This window comes from Carcharodon carcharias, chromosome 8 (assembly GCF_017639515.1).
Source record: "Carcharodon carcharias isolate sCarCar2 chromosome 8, sCarCar2.pri, whole genome shotgun sequence".
NCBI lineage: Eukaryota > Metazoa > Chordata > Chondrichthyes > Lamniformes > Lamnidae > Carcharodon > Carcharodon carcharias.
The window spans coordinates 68,641,737-68,656,420 of record NC_054474.1 but is presented as its reverse complement, the minus strand read 5'-3'; the positions used below and the strand labels follow the sequence as shown (position 1 = coordinate 68,656,420).

Sequence of the window (14,684 nt, the reverse complement as noted above, 5' to 3'; positions counted from 1 at the left end):
TGCTCTTGGTCACAAGGATTCTCTGGTAGAGGTTGAAAGATTTTAAAGAATACATTGCCTAATATTTACAACCTATCCCCAAAAATTCAAATGAATTTGAGTTCAGAATTACATGGATACAAGCCTATAACCATCTACTTTGAGACAGCTCGATATACCATGGTGCCATATCACAAGTTTTACCAAATGTTAAAGTGCCTCTTGCTAATATCTATATTAATATCCCTTATTGTTTTATTGCAGGAAGATCATATAGAGGACATCCTAGAGGGCACCCTATCTTTAAGAACATCTTCATTCCTTGAAACCAGTAAAAAACACGATGATGTCCATGGATTGAAGCAGAAGGAATCCCTCCCGTTTTGTGAATCTCAATATTTTAGAACAGTTTTGTTAGTTGAATATCAAGTTTAAGTCAGATTTTTTAAAAAAAACACAATTACAACAGGCAAAAGTCATTTTTTTCTTGCATTTATTGTTGTATGAGTAGGAATTTAAAACTTATGACCTTCCCATGCTACACACTTCTCTAGTCAAAATGGTGAGCTAATGATTTGTTTTGAACATGTACCATTTTGTTACAGGCAGCATCTGCCAATGTTCTCAAGCTGGAACACAACCAGAATTTTTTAGGGCAGCTCAATCTAATTTTTGCACCCTTCCTGTCCTCTTGGCAACTCCTTCCAATGCAAGGTTGAGATTGGTTAGCGTGCTTTGTGGGTTTATGTTTCTATCCTTGTATTATACCCCAAGTCAATGATGTTTAAGCTAATAGAATTCTGTTAACATTGTAAAGTGATGTGATTAAATAAATGTTGAGTGTAACAAACTTGTGATAATATGTCGTTAATAAATCTGTGAAAATTGTAATATATTCTTTCTGGGAATTCTAGAGTTTCATTGTTCCACTTGCCTGTAGAATGCAGAAGCGTTAATACAATAATTCCTATTTTCAGATGTCTACTGCCTCAGGAAATGGCACTTCCACCATGACATCCTGCATAAAAACTGTGCTTTTTAATGTTACAGGGATGAGAGTGGGTTAAGACAAAAAGATCTGAAGATTTTTTGTGACAAGGAATCATGTACACATTGTGGCGCAAAGTTACTACAGCCTGAAGGGCTGGAAAATTATAGCACTTTTTATGATGTGTAGTGAAATGCAAATGTTTCTCAGCTACTTCTAATGGAACTGTTAAACTTCAAGTGGGTAGAGTGCTTTTTAATGTTACAGGGATGAGAGTGGGTTAAGACAAAAAGATCTGAAGATTTTTTGTGACAAGGAATCATGTACACATTGTGGCGCAAAGTTACTACAGCCTAAAGGGCTGGAAAATTATAGCACTTTTTATGATGTGTAGTGAAATGCAAATGTTTCTCAGCTACTTCTAATGGAACTGTTAAACTTCAAGTGGGTAGAAACATTATTTCCCTTTGTTTACCTTCTATTACTGTCAATCTGTGGACCAATGCATTTGTATAAAATCACCAAGCTCAGCATTTCAGCATTCAATACAGTTAATGCAGGTAATACAGGATGACGTCCATTCTAATAACAGAATGTAACTTTGCTGGATTATGTGCATGTGAAGCAAAGCAAGGAATATGGGGAGGGGTAGGCAGAGGTTGGAAAAATATTTCAAAGGGCGCAATTTCATAATAAAAAAGACAGAATTCTGCTGAAAGGTGGAAATTTATCATCCATGATGATCACATGAAGTCCTGATCCACTGTTTGAGGCTCCATTCTAAACTGTCAACTTGGTTTATAATCGGCCTTCCCCAAACAATAAAGTTTCTTTTGCTGTTGTTCTGAATTTTGATCGTTACGTTTTTTGGTGTTTAATCCTCCACTTACTGAGTTGGTGGATTTACAGAGATGGAATCCCTTGAAGATTGTTTGAATGTGAACTCTACCAGCTGTTTTAATTATAAAAGTATTTGTGCTCTTTTTAAAATATCATCTTGGACTTAATTTGCAAAGCTGATCCCTTTTGCCTCTTTGTAGCCTCCAGTGTTTCCAAGCCCATGTTTTAAAATTTACATGAAGTGCCACTGATTGTTTGTGGTGTTTGACTTCTCTGGCACCTGTCACTGGTGACTTTCATCAGGACAGAGTTTCTCAGGAAGTGAAGCCTTTTTCTGACTTCGCAGATGGTGTTTCTTGAGTGACGCATTAATAAGATTTGGCACAAAGATGCATTTCTAGAGCCATGCAGCTGGCTGGTTTAAACGTCAGGGGAGGAGGTATCGAGTGGGGCTTTAAGCTTCTTCATTAACAGTGATGTACCATTTTCACCCCAGACTGGTTATATATTGGCCAGAGTGTCTTGTGATGCCCTGCACTGCCCTCCAGCCAAAAAAAAAGCAAGCTATGCTTTGGATAATTTTTATTCATTGAAATGGATGTTACCGATTGTCATAGCTGCCAAATCTCCAAGCCAGGTGTTGATTCGGGTCAATATCCACACTCACTGTGGCTGCAGCACTGGCATTCTGACCCCAGTACTCTTACAAAATATGTTCATTACTGCACAGCTGATAATATACTCTTTTCTAAGTGCTAAGATTGCGGCAGTATACAAAGAATGTTTGAATGGCACATTAGGTTGATCAATATATGACAAAGTTGAAGTAATGTCTATGTTGGTACCTTTATTTGAACTGGAATACAGGTGTGTGGAACAGGCTACCTGACACATGTGCCACACTGGGAATCTTAGCTGGCAGAAATTAGCTTAGAAGTATGAAAAGGACCTAAGAAATAAAGTTAGCAAAAAATGTAAATTAATTAATATATTCTTCCAGTAAAAAAGAGTAGAGGGAAGTTAGAATTCTAAAACGTAAGAACCAATGACATTTATAGTAGAGAAGCAGATGGCTTGATTCAGTGTCTGTGCCAGTTCTTCGAAGCAATCCTAAACTAATCTCTATCCCTGCTTTAATTACGCCCTGTAGCAAAACATTCCGTGCTCCCAACAATCCTGTGTGAAGGGTGAACCCTAAGGTAAAATTTAAAATATTAATGTTTTAATGCATTTACCAAAGAAAATTACACTATTGCTTAAAGAGACGTGCTGTCGAAACTTTTCATCTTGCACTCATCAGGACAGATTTGCAAGAATACCAAATCTCAAAGGGAACAACAGTTTATACTGCCTGAGAGGAGTTGATGATTGGTTGGCAAGTGGACTCTGTTTGGTAGAGTCATTGTCATAGCGAATGCACGAGGGAACAGTTAATTGCCAAGCTTTTTAAATTCGAACCAGGCATGATAGTTCAAGGCATTGTCATGGAGAATGAACTGGGAATGGCTGTCCCCCAACCTTTTGTTTAGTTGAAAAGGTGTAATGCATGGACTTGTTCTTTCTGTTTTCAAAGGACAGGGCCATGTGTGTGAATAATTGTACCTTCTAGCACATGTAAGTGAGCCACACCACTAGCCCGACTGATAACCTTAAATTGGTTGTTGGTGTAGACAATAGCACTTGTGTTGCAACTGCATTGTAGCAGCGTGAAACGACTAGCTTCATCTGTTCAAATTTTTGAGACACCCAGGGTAATCTGAGGCAGACTGCAGACTTTTCAGGTCCGGAATTGGTGGCCTTTGGCTCATTTATGAGTTTGCATGATATACTGTGAGCAATGATCTAATTGGAGTAGCCATTATTCTGCAGGATAGCTTTGCACCCAATTTGACATCAAGCTTGCAAGTGGTTTGGGCCCTATTTATGTGATTGCCAATTAGATCAATCTTATAATGCGTGGAAGTATAGAAATCCCATTGGGTAAATTGACCCGTGAAAGTAGGCTTCTGGTAGACAGTAGTAGACAACTCATTGGCAGATTTCTCAACCAGCACGAGGAAAGGGAGCTCATTTGAATGTTTCATTTCAAAGGTGAATTTGAACGCAGGATGGATCCCATTAAAGTGTGTAAGGAAATTCTTGAATGCAGCTGCAGATTCAAATATGGCAAATTTATCATCTGTGTATTGGAAATAGGCAAGGGATAGGAGGTTTAGGGTCATTCCATCGAAGATGTGTTTCTTGTGGAAACCAATAAAGATGTTGGTGAGAGCTGGGCTTAGAGGCCATCACATGGCAAAACCATCTCTTTGGGCATACACAAAGTTATTAAAACAACTCAACTATATAAGTTGCTGAATTCATAAGTTCATTCACAGAGTCAGACAACGGCAGCATGCCATGATATAATGACATGGTGTAAATGTCTATGGCTTCCTTGAGTGGTACATTAGTGGATACTAATGTCAAACTAGCACATGAACATGACATTGCTGTCAATATACAAATCCTAAATAGTCTTCACAAAGATGAAGAAATCCTTCACTATGTGGAAAACTTGCTCAGAACTGGTTGTAACAGCTCGCTCAACCATTTGGCCAATTCATGTTGTGCAGAACCTGTCATAGATAAGATACGGTGTGAAGGGACATCACTTTTGTGTGTCTTGGGTAGCCCATACAAACACGGACACAGTGAACCATGAGGACAAATCCTATCATATACACCACCAGCAGCTTGTTACTCTTAACACAAATCCAACAAGTGTTTTTATAACTTGTTTTTGAGCAGAGCTGTTTTTGTGTATTTTTCAGCAATATTCATGTTCTGTACTACCAAGTGACTATTTAAAATTACACTAACTTCTTATTTTTGTGTTGTGTATGAAATTAGAGGCTAACACACTTGAACCAAGCAACATACAGTATAATATAGTATAGGAGGTCAATCAGCCCATTCTGCATGTGATGGCTCTTTGAAAAAGCTATCCAACTACTACTTTTCTTTGGAAAAACTCAGCAGGTCTGGCAGCATCGGCGGAGAAGAAAAGAGTTGACGTTTCGAGTCCTCATGACCCTTCGACAGAACTTGCGTTCGAGTCCAAGAAAGAGTTGAAATATAAGCTGGTTTAAGGTGTGTGTGTGGGGGGCGGAGAGATAGAGAGACAAAGAGGTGGAGGGGGGGGTGGGGGGGTGTGGTTGTAGGGACAAACAAGTAGTGATAGAAGCAGATCATCAAAAGATGTCAACGACAATAGTACAATAGAACACATAGGTGTTAAAGTTGGTGATATCTAAACGAATGTGCTAATTAAGAATGGATGGTAGGGCACTCAAGGTATTGCTCTAGTGGGTTTTTTTTATATATAATGGAAATAGGTGGGAAAAGGAAAATCTTTATAATTTATTGGAAAAAAAAAGGGAAGGGGGAAACAGAAAGGGGGTGGGGATGGGGGAGGGAGCTTACGACCTAAAGTTGTTGAATTCAATATTCAGTCCAGAAGGCTGTAAAGTCCCTAGTCGGAAGATGAGGTGTTGTTCCTCCAGTTTGCGTTGGGCTTCACTGGAACAATGCAGCAAGCCAAGGACAGACATGTGGGCAAGAGAGCAGGGTGGAGTGTTGAAATGGCAAGCGACAGGGAGGTTTGGGTCATTCTTGCGGACAGACCGCAGGTGTTCTGCAAAGCGGTCGCCCAGTTTACGTTTGGTCTCTCCAATGTAGAGGAGACCACATTGGGAGCAACAGATGCAGTAGACTAAGTTGGGGGAAATGCAAGTGAAATGCTGCTTTACTTGAAAGGAGTGTTTGGGTCCTTGGACGGTGAGGAGAGAGGAAGTGAAGGGGCAGGTATTGCATTTTTTGCGTGGGCATGGGGTGGTGCCATAGGAGGGGGTTGAGGAGTAGGGGGTGATGGAGGAGTGGACCAGGGTGTCCCGGAGGGAGCGATCCCTACGGAATGCCGATAAGGGGGGTGAAGGGAAGATGTGTTTGGTGGTGGCATCATGCTGGAGTTGGCGGAAATGGCGGAGGATGATCCTTTGAATGCGGAGGCTGGTGGGGTGATAAGTGAGGACAAGGGGGACCCTATCATGTTTCTGGGAGGGAGGAGAAGGCATGAGGGCGGATGCGCGGGAGATGGGCCGGACACGGTTGAGGGCCCTGTCAACGACCGTGGGTGGAAAACCTCGGTTAAGGAAGAAGGAGGACATGTCAGAGGAACTGTTTTTGAATGTAGCATCATCGGAACAGATGCGACGGAGGCGAAGGAACTGAGAGAATGGGATGGAGTCCTTACAGGAAGCAGGGTGTGAGGAGCTGTAGTCGAGATAGCTGTGGGAGTCGGTGGGTTTGTAATGTATCTTGGTGGACAGTCTATCACCAGAGATTGAGACAGAGAGGTCAAGGAAGGGAAGGGAAGTGTCAGAGATGGACCACGTGAAAATGATGGAGGGGTGGAGATTGGAAGCAAAATTAATAAATTTTTCCAAGTCCTGACGAGAGCATGAAGCGGCACCGAAGTAATCATCGATGTACCGGAGAAAGAGTTGTGGAAGGGGGCCGGAGTAGGACTGCAACAAGAATGTTCCACATACCCCATAAAGAGACAGGCATAGCTGGGGCCCATGCGGGTACCCATAGCCACACCTTTTATTTGGAGGAAGTGAGAGGAGTTGAAGGAGAAATTGTTCAGTGTGAGAACAAGTTCAGCCAGACGGAGGAGAGTAGTGGTGGATGGGGATTGTTCGGGCCTCTGTTCGAGGAAGAAGCTAAGGGCCGACAGACCATCCTGGTGGGGGATGGAGGTGTAGAGGGATTGGACGTCCATGGTGAAGAGAAAGCGGTTTGGGCCAGGGAACTGGAAATTGTTGATGTGACGTAAGGTATCAGAGGAATCACGGATGTAGGTGGGAAGGGACTGGACAAGGGGAGAGAGAAGGGAGTCAAGATAACGCGAAATGAGTTCTGTGGGGCAGGAGCAAGCTGAGACGATCGGTCTACCGGGGCAGTTCTGTTTGTGGATTTTGGGTAGGAGATAGAAGCGGGCCGTCCGAGGTTGGGCGACTATCAGGTTGGAAGCTGTGGGAGGGAGATCCCCAGAGGAGATGAGGTCAGTGACAGTCCTGGAAACAATGGCTTGATGTTCAGTGATGGGGTCATGGTCCAGGGAGAGGTAGGAGGAAGTGTCTGCGAGTTGACGCTCAGCCTCCGCGAGGTAGAGGTCAGTGCGCCAGACAACAACAGCACCACCCTTGTCAGCGGGTTTGATGACAATGTCAGGGTTGGACCTGAGAGAATGGAGTGCAGTAAGTTCAGAGAGAGACAGGTTAGAATGGGTGAGGGGAGCAGAGAAATTGAGACGACTAATGTCGCGCCAACAGTTCTCAATGAAAAGATCGAGAGAAGGTAAGAATCCAGAGGGAGGGGTCCAGGTGGAGGGAGAATATTGGAGATGGGTAAAAGGATCCGTTGAACTGGGAGAGGACTCCTGCCCAAAGAAGTGAGCCCGGAGACGAAGACGGCGGAAGAAGAGTTCAGTATCATGCCGAGCCCGAAATTCATTGAGGTGAGGGCGTAAGGGTATGAAACTAAGTCCTTTGCTGATCACTGAACGTTCAGCATCGGAGAGGGGAAGGTCAGGGGGTATAGTGAATACACGGCTGGGGTTGGGATTGGAAGAAAGGGTGGGGACGGAGGAACAGGCAGGGGTGGGGGGTCCTAGATGGGTGTTGGTGTCGATGAGTTGTTGTAGCTTGCGTTCCTTAGCACTTGAGAGAAAGAGAAAAAGTTTCTTGTTGAGGCGTCGGATGAGCCGAAGGATAAAATGAAACTGGGGGCACGCGCAGCTTTGAAAAAGGGTACGGCGGTGCTGCTGGAGGAGAGGTCGAGTGTGTTCATATGGCGGCGCATGGCACTGAGTGTGGATTTCAGAAGGTGACGGGAACAGCAGTCCGAGAAACGTTTTATGTCCCGGAGATACCTGTAATCCTGGGTGGGTTCGAAACATGAGGGGTGGAATTTCAGTTGAAATCCACGTGGGGTAAGTCGGAGATGGAGACAGTCACTGAGAAAGGAGATATGGCTGTGAAAGCGGGTTTTAGTAAACACCTTGTCAAACACTAGGAGGGAAATGGAAAGCAAAGAAGGTGAGCAAGACAACAGAGAGATACGGAAATCTTGTCGCAGAGAGGAACAGAACTTCTTCAAGGAGGTAGGCATTTCTTGAAGAGCAGTGGCAGTCAATTAAACACAGAGATAAAAACAAAAAAACTGCGGATGCTGGAAATCCAAAACAAAAACAGAATTACCTGGAAAAACTCAGCAGGTCTGGTAGCATCGGCGGAGAAGAAAAGAGTTGACGTTTCGAGTCCTCATGACCCTTCGACAGAACTTGCGTTCGAGTCCAAGAAAGAGTTGAAATATAAGCTGGTTTAAGGTGTGTGTGTGGGGGGCGGAGAGATAGAGAGACAAAGAGGTGGGGGGGGCGGGGGGGGGGGGGGGGGTGGGGGGGGTGTGGTTGTAGGGACAAACAAGCAGTGATAGAAGCAGATCATCAAAAGATGTCAACGACAATAGTACAATAGAACACATAGGTGTTAAAATTAAAGTTGGTGATATTATCTAAACGAATGTGCTAATTAAGAATGGATGGTAGGGCACTCAAGGTATAGCTCTAGTGGGTTTTTTTTTATATATAATGGAAATAGGTGGGAAAAGGAAAATCTTTATAACTTATTGGAAAAAAAAAGGGAAGGGGGAAATAGAAAGGGGGTGGGGATGGGGGAGGGAGCTTACGACCTAAAGTTGTTGAATTCAATATTCAGTCCAGAAGGCTGTAAAGTCCCTAGTCGGAAGATGAGGTGTTGTTCCTCCAGTTTGCGTTGGGCTTCACTGGAACAATGCAGCAAGCCAAGGACTGACATGTGGGCAAGAGAGCAGGGTGGAGTGTTGAAATGGCAAGCGACAGGGAGGTTTGGGTCATTCTTGCGGACAGACCGCAGGTGTTCTGCAAAGCGGTCGCCCAGTTTACGTTTGGTCTCTCCAATGTAGAGGAGACCACATTGGGAGCAACGGATGCATTAGACTAAGTTGGGGGAAATGCAAGTGAAATGCTGCTTTACTTGAAAGGAGTGTTTGGGTCCTTGGACGGTGAGGAGAGAGGAAGTGAAGGGGCAGGTATTGCATTTTTTGCGTGGGCATGGGGTGGTGCCATAGGAGGGGGTTGAGGAGTAGGGGGTGATGGAGGAGTGGACCAGGGTGTCCCGGAGGGAGCGATCCCTACGGAATGCCGATAAGGGGGGTGAAGGGAAGATGTGTTTGGTGGTGGCATCATGCTGGAGTTGGCGGAAATGGCGGAGGATGATCCTTTGAATGCGGAGGCTGGTGGGGTGATAAGTGAGGACAAGGGGGACCCTATCATGTTTCTGGGAGGGAGGAGAAGGCGTGAGGGTGGATGCGCGGGAGATGGGCCGGACACGGTTGAGGGCCCTGTCAACGACCGTGGGTGGAAAACCTCAGTTAAGGAAGAAGGAGGACATGTCAGAGGAACTGTTTTTGAATGTAGCATCATCGGAACAGATGCGACGGAGGCGAAGGAACTGAGAGAATGGGATGGAGTCCTTACAGGAAGCAGGGTGTGAGGAGCTGTAGTCAAGATAGCTGTGGGAGTCGGTGGGTTTGTAATGTATCTTGGTGGACAGTCTATCACCAGAGATTGAGACAGAGAGGTCAAGGAAGGGAAGGGAAGTGTCAGAGATGGACCACGTGAAAATGATGGAGGGGTGGAGATTGGAAGCAAAATTAATAAATTTTTCCAAGTCCTGACGAGAGCATGAAGCGGCACCGAAGTAATCATCGATGTACCGGAGAAAGAGTTGTGGAAGGGGGCCGGAGTAGGACTGCAACAAGAATGTTCCACATACCCCATAAAGAGACAGGCATAGCTGGGGCCCATGCGGGTACCCATAGCCACACCTTTTATTTGGAGGAAGTGAGAGGAGTTGAAGGAGAAATTGTTCAGTGTGAGAACAAGTTCAGCCAGACGGAGGAGAGTAGTGGTGGATGGGGATTGTTCGGGCCTCTGTTCGAGGAAGAAGCTAAGGGCCGACAGACCATCCTGGTGGGGGATGGAGGTGTAGAGGGATTGGACGTCCATGGTGAAGAGTAAGCGGTTGGGGCCAGGGAACTGGAAATTGTTGATGTGACGTAAGGTGTCAGAGCAATCATGGATGTAGGTGGGAAGGGACTGGACAAGGGGAGAGAGAAGGGAGTCAAGATAACGAGAAATGAGTTCTGTGGGGCAGGAGCAAGCTGAGACGATCGGTCTACCGGGGCAGTTCTGTTTGTGGATTTTGGGTAGGAGATAGAAGCGGGCCGTCCGAGGTTGGGCGACTATCAGGTTGGAAGCTGTGGGAGGGAGATCCCCAGAGGAGATGAGGTCAGTGACAGTCCTGAAAACAATGGCTTGATGTTCAGTGGTGGGGTCATGGTCCAGGGAGAGGTAGGAGGAAGTGTCTGCGAGTTGACGCTCAGCCTCCGCGAGGTTGAGGCTCATCCAACGCCTCAACAAGAAACTTTTTCTCTTTCTCTCAAGTGCTAAGGAACGCAAGCTACAACAACTCATCGACACCAACACCCATCTAGGACCCCCCACCCCTGCCTGTTCCTCCGTCCCCACCCTTTCTTCCAATCCCAACCCCAGCTGTGTATTCACTATACCCCCTGACCTTCCCCTCTCCGATGCTGAACGTTCAGTGATCAGCAAAGGACTTAGTTTCATACCCTTACGCCCTCACCTCAATGAATTTCGGGCTCGGCATGATACTGAACTCTTCTTCCGCCGTCTTCGTCTCCGGGCTCACTTCTTTGGGCAGGAGTCCTCTCCCAGTTCAACGGATCCTTTTACCCATCTCCAATATTCTCCCTCCACCTGGACCCCTCCCTCTGGATTCTTACCTTCTCTCGATCTTTTCATTGAGAACTGTCGGCGCGACATTAGTCGTCTCAATTTCTCTGCTCCCCTCACCCATTCTAACCTGTCTCTCTCTGAACTTACTGCACTCCATTCTCTCAGGTCCAACCCTGACATTGTCATCAAACCCGCTGACAAGGGTGGTGCTGTTGTTGTCTGGCGCACTGACCTCTACCTCGCGGAGGCTGAGCATCAACTCGCAGACACTTCCTCCTACCTCTCCCTGGACCATGACCCCACCACTGAACATCAAGCTATTGTTTCCAGGACTGTCACTGACCTCATCTCCTCTGGGGATCTCCCTCCCACAGCTTCCAACCTGATAGTCGCCCAACCTCGGACGGCCCGCTTCTATCTCCTACCCAAAATCCACAAACAGAACTGCCCCGGTAGACCGATCGTCTCAGCTTGCTCCTGCCCCACAGAACTCATTTCTCGTTATCTTGACTCCCTTCTCTCTCCCCTTGTCCAGTCCCTTCCCACCTACATCTGTGATTCCTCTGACACCTTACGTCACATCAACAATTTCCAGTTCCCTGGCCCCAACTGCTTACTCTTCACCATGGACGTCCAATCCCTCTACACCTCCATCCCCCACCAGGATGGTCTGTCGGCCCTTAGCTTCTTCCTCGAACAGAGGCCCGAACAATCCCCATCCACCACTACTCTCCTCCGTCTGGCTGAACTTGTTCTCACACTGAACAATTTCTCCTTCAACTCCTCTCACTTCCTCCAAATAAAAGGTGTGGCTATGGGTACCCACATGGGCCCCAGCTATGCCTGTCTCTTTATGGGGTATGTGGAACATTCCTTGTTGCAGTCCTACTCCGGCCCCCTTCCACAACTCTTTCTCTGGTACATCGATGATTACTTCGGTGCCACTTCATGCTCTCGTCAGGGCTTGGAAAAATTTATTAATTTTGCTTCCAATCTCCACCCCTCCATCATTTTCACGTGGTCCATCTCTGACACTTCCCTTCCCTTCCTTGACCTCTCTGTCTCAATCTCTGGTGATAGACTGTCCACCAATATCCATTACAAACCCACCGACTCCCACAGCTATCTCGACTACAGCTCCTCACACCCTGCTTCCTGTAAGGACTCCATCCCATTCTCTCAGTTCCTTCGCCTCCGTCGCATCTGTTCCGATGATGCTACATTCAAAAACAGTTCCTCTGACATGTCCTCCTTCTTCCTTAACCGAGGTTTTCCACCCACGGTCGTTGACAGGGCCCTCAACCGTGTCCGGCCCATCTCCCGCGCATCCGCCCTCACGCCTTCTCCTCCCTCCCAGAAACATGATAGGGTCCCCTTTGTCCTCACTTATCACCCCACCAGCCTCCGCATTCAAAGGATCATCCTCCGCCATTTCCGCCAACTCCAGCATGATGCCACCACCAAACACATCTTCCCTTCACCCCCCTTATCGGCATTCCGTAGGGATCGCTCCCTCCGGGACACCCTGGTCCACTCCTCCATCACCCCCTACTCCTCAACCCCCTCCTATGGCACCACCCCATGCCCACGCAAAAAATGCAATACCTGCCCCTTCACTTCCTCTCTCCTCACCGTCCAAGGACCCAAACACTCCTTTCAAGTAAAGCAGCATTTCACTTGCATTTCCCCCAACTTAGTCTACTGCATCTGTTGCTCCCAATGTGGTCTCCTCTACATTGGAGAGACCAAACGTAAACTGGGCGACCGCTTTGCAGAACACCTGCGGTCTGTCCGCAAGAATGACCCAAACCTCCTTGTCGCTTGCCATTTCAACACTCCACCCTGCTCTCTTGCCCACATGTCTGTCCTTGGCTTGCTGCATTGTTCCAGTGAAGCCCAACGCAAACTGGAGGAACAACACCTCATCTTCCGACTAGGGACGTTACAGCCTTCTGGACTGAATATTGAATTCAACAACTTTAGGTCGTAAGCTCCCTCCCCCATCCCCACCCCCTTTCTGTTTCCCCCTTCCCTTTTTTTTTCCAATAAATTATAAAGATTTTCCTTTTCCCACCTATTTCCATTATATATAAAAAAAAACCCACTAGAGCTATACCTTGAGTGCCCTACCATCCATTCTTAATTAGAACATTCGTTTAGATAATATCACCAACTTTAATTTTAACACCTATGTGTTCTATTGTACTATTGTCGTTGACATCTTTTGATGATCTGCTTCTATCACTGCTTGTTTGTCCCTACAACCACACCCCCCCCCCCCCCCCCCCCCCCCCCCCTCACCTCTTTGTCTCTCTATCTCTCCGCCCCCCACACACACACCTTAAACCAGCTTATATTTCAACTCTTTCTTGGACTCGAACGCAAGTTCTGTCGAAGGGTCATGAAGACTCGAAACGTCAACTCTTTTCTTCTCCGCCGATGCTGCCAGACCTGCTGAGTTTTTCCAGGTAATTCTGTTTTTGTTTTGGATTTCCAGCATCCGCAGTTTTTTTGTTTTTACTACTTTTCTTTCCTTGTAGCATTGCAGATTTTTTTCTTTTTCAAGTATATAAGAATGAAAGAAATAGAGTATAAGGCCCCTTGAGCCTTCCCTGGTGCTTGCTCCCTTCTTAAAAGTGCCTGCATCACAGGGACATCAGCAGTTCAATAAGGCAGCTCACCACCACCTTCTCAAGGGCAATTAGGGGTGGGCAATATGATCATACCTGATCTGCTTCAACTCCTTTCCTGCCTGCTTCCCATATCCCTTGATTTCCCAAGAATCAAAATTTATCTATCCCAGCCTCAAATATACTCAACAATGGAGGATCCACAACCTTCTGGGGTAGATAATTCAAAGATTCAAAAGCCTTTGAGTTGAAAACTTTCTCCTCATCTCAATCTTAAATAATCAACCTTTTATCCTAAGGGTGTTCTAGATTCCCCAAACAGGGCATTTTAAAAAATTCATTCACGGGATGTGGACGTCACTGGCTGGGCCAGCATTTATTGCCCATCTCTAGTTGCCTTTGAGAAGGTGGTGGTGAGCTGCCTTCTTGAACCGCTGCAGTGGTGTAGGTACACCCACAGTGCTGTTCGGAAGTTCCAGGATTTTGACCCAGCGACAGTGAAGCAACGGTGATAAATTTCCAAGTCAGGATGGTGGCTGACTTGGAGGGGAACTTCCAGGTAGTGGTGTTCCCATCTATCTACTGTCCTTGCCCTCTAGATGGTAGTGATCGTGGGTTTGGAAGGTGCTGTTGAAGGAGCCTGGATGAATTCAACCTCTGTGTCTATGTTGTCAAGTCCCTTCAAAGTCTTCTATGTTTCAACGTGATTTCCCCCTTATTCTTTGAAACTCCAGATTTACACAGCCTCTCATCTTCGGACAACTGCCTCAACCCAGGAACCAGTCTAATGAACCTTCACTGTATCACCTCCAAGGGAAACATAGACTTTATTCATAAATTACATTCATGATTTTGATTTGGGAAAAAGTAACTGAATACTAGAATTTACATATCATACCAAACTGGAAGGTATAGCCTACACAGAAAAATGCAACATATTCTTGAAAATTATTCGTTCTTGGGATGTGGGCATTGCTGGCTTGGCCAGCATTTATTGCCCATCCCTAATTAACTTTGAGAAGGTGGTGGTGAGATGCCTTCTTAAACTGCTGCAGTCCCTGTGGTGTAGGTACATTGCTGTCAGGGAGGGAATTCCAGGATTTTGACCCAGTGACAGTGAAGGAATGGTGATATAGTTCCAAGTCAGGATGGTGTGTGGCTTGAAGGGGAATTTGCAGGTAGTGGTGTTCACAAGCATCTGCTGCTCTTGACCTAGGTGGTAGAGGTCACGGATTTGGAAGGTGCCATCAAAGGAGCCTTGCTAAGTTGGTGCAGTGCACCTAGAGGATGCTGCTGCCACTCACTGTGTGTCGGTGGTGGAGGGAGTGAATGTTTAAGGTGG

The 14,684-nt window shown here is 46.1% G+C and overlaps 1 protein-coding gene across 1 annotated transcript in view; it reads left to right on the top strand.

The window, feature by feature from the left end:
• LOC121281447 overlaps positions 1-874 on the top strand; it is a 52,278-nt gene extending 51,404 nt beyond the window's left edge. Inside the window, exon 15 of the mRNA XM_041194393.1 lies at positions 244-874. Coding sequence (XP_041050327.1) covers positions 244-305 — 62 coding nt within the window. The 3' untranslated portion in view covers positions 306-874. The remainder of the gene's footprint in view (positions 1-243) is intronic.
• Positions 875-14,684: the final 13,810 nt, after the last annotated feature.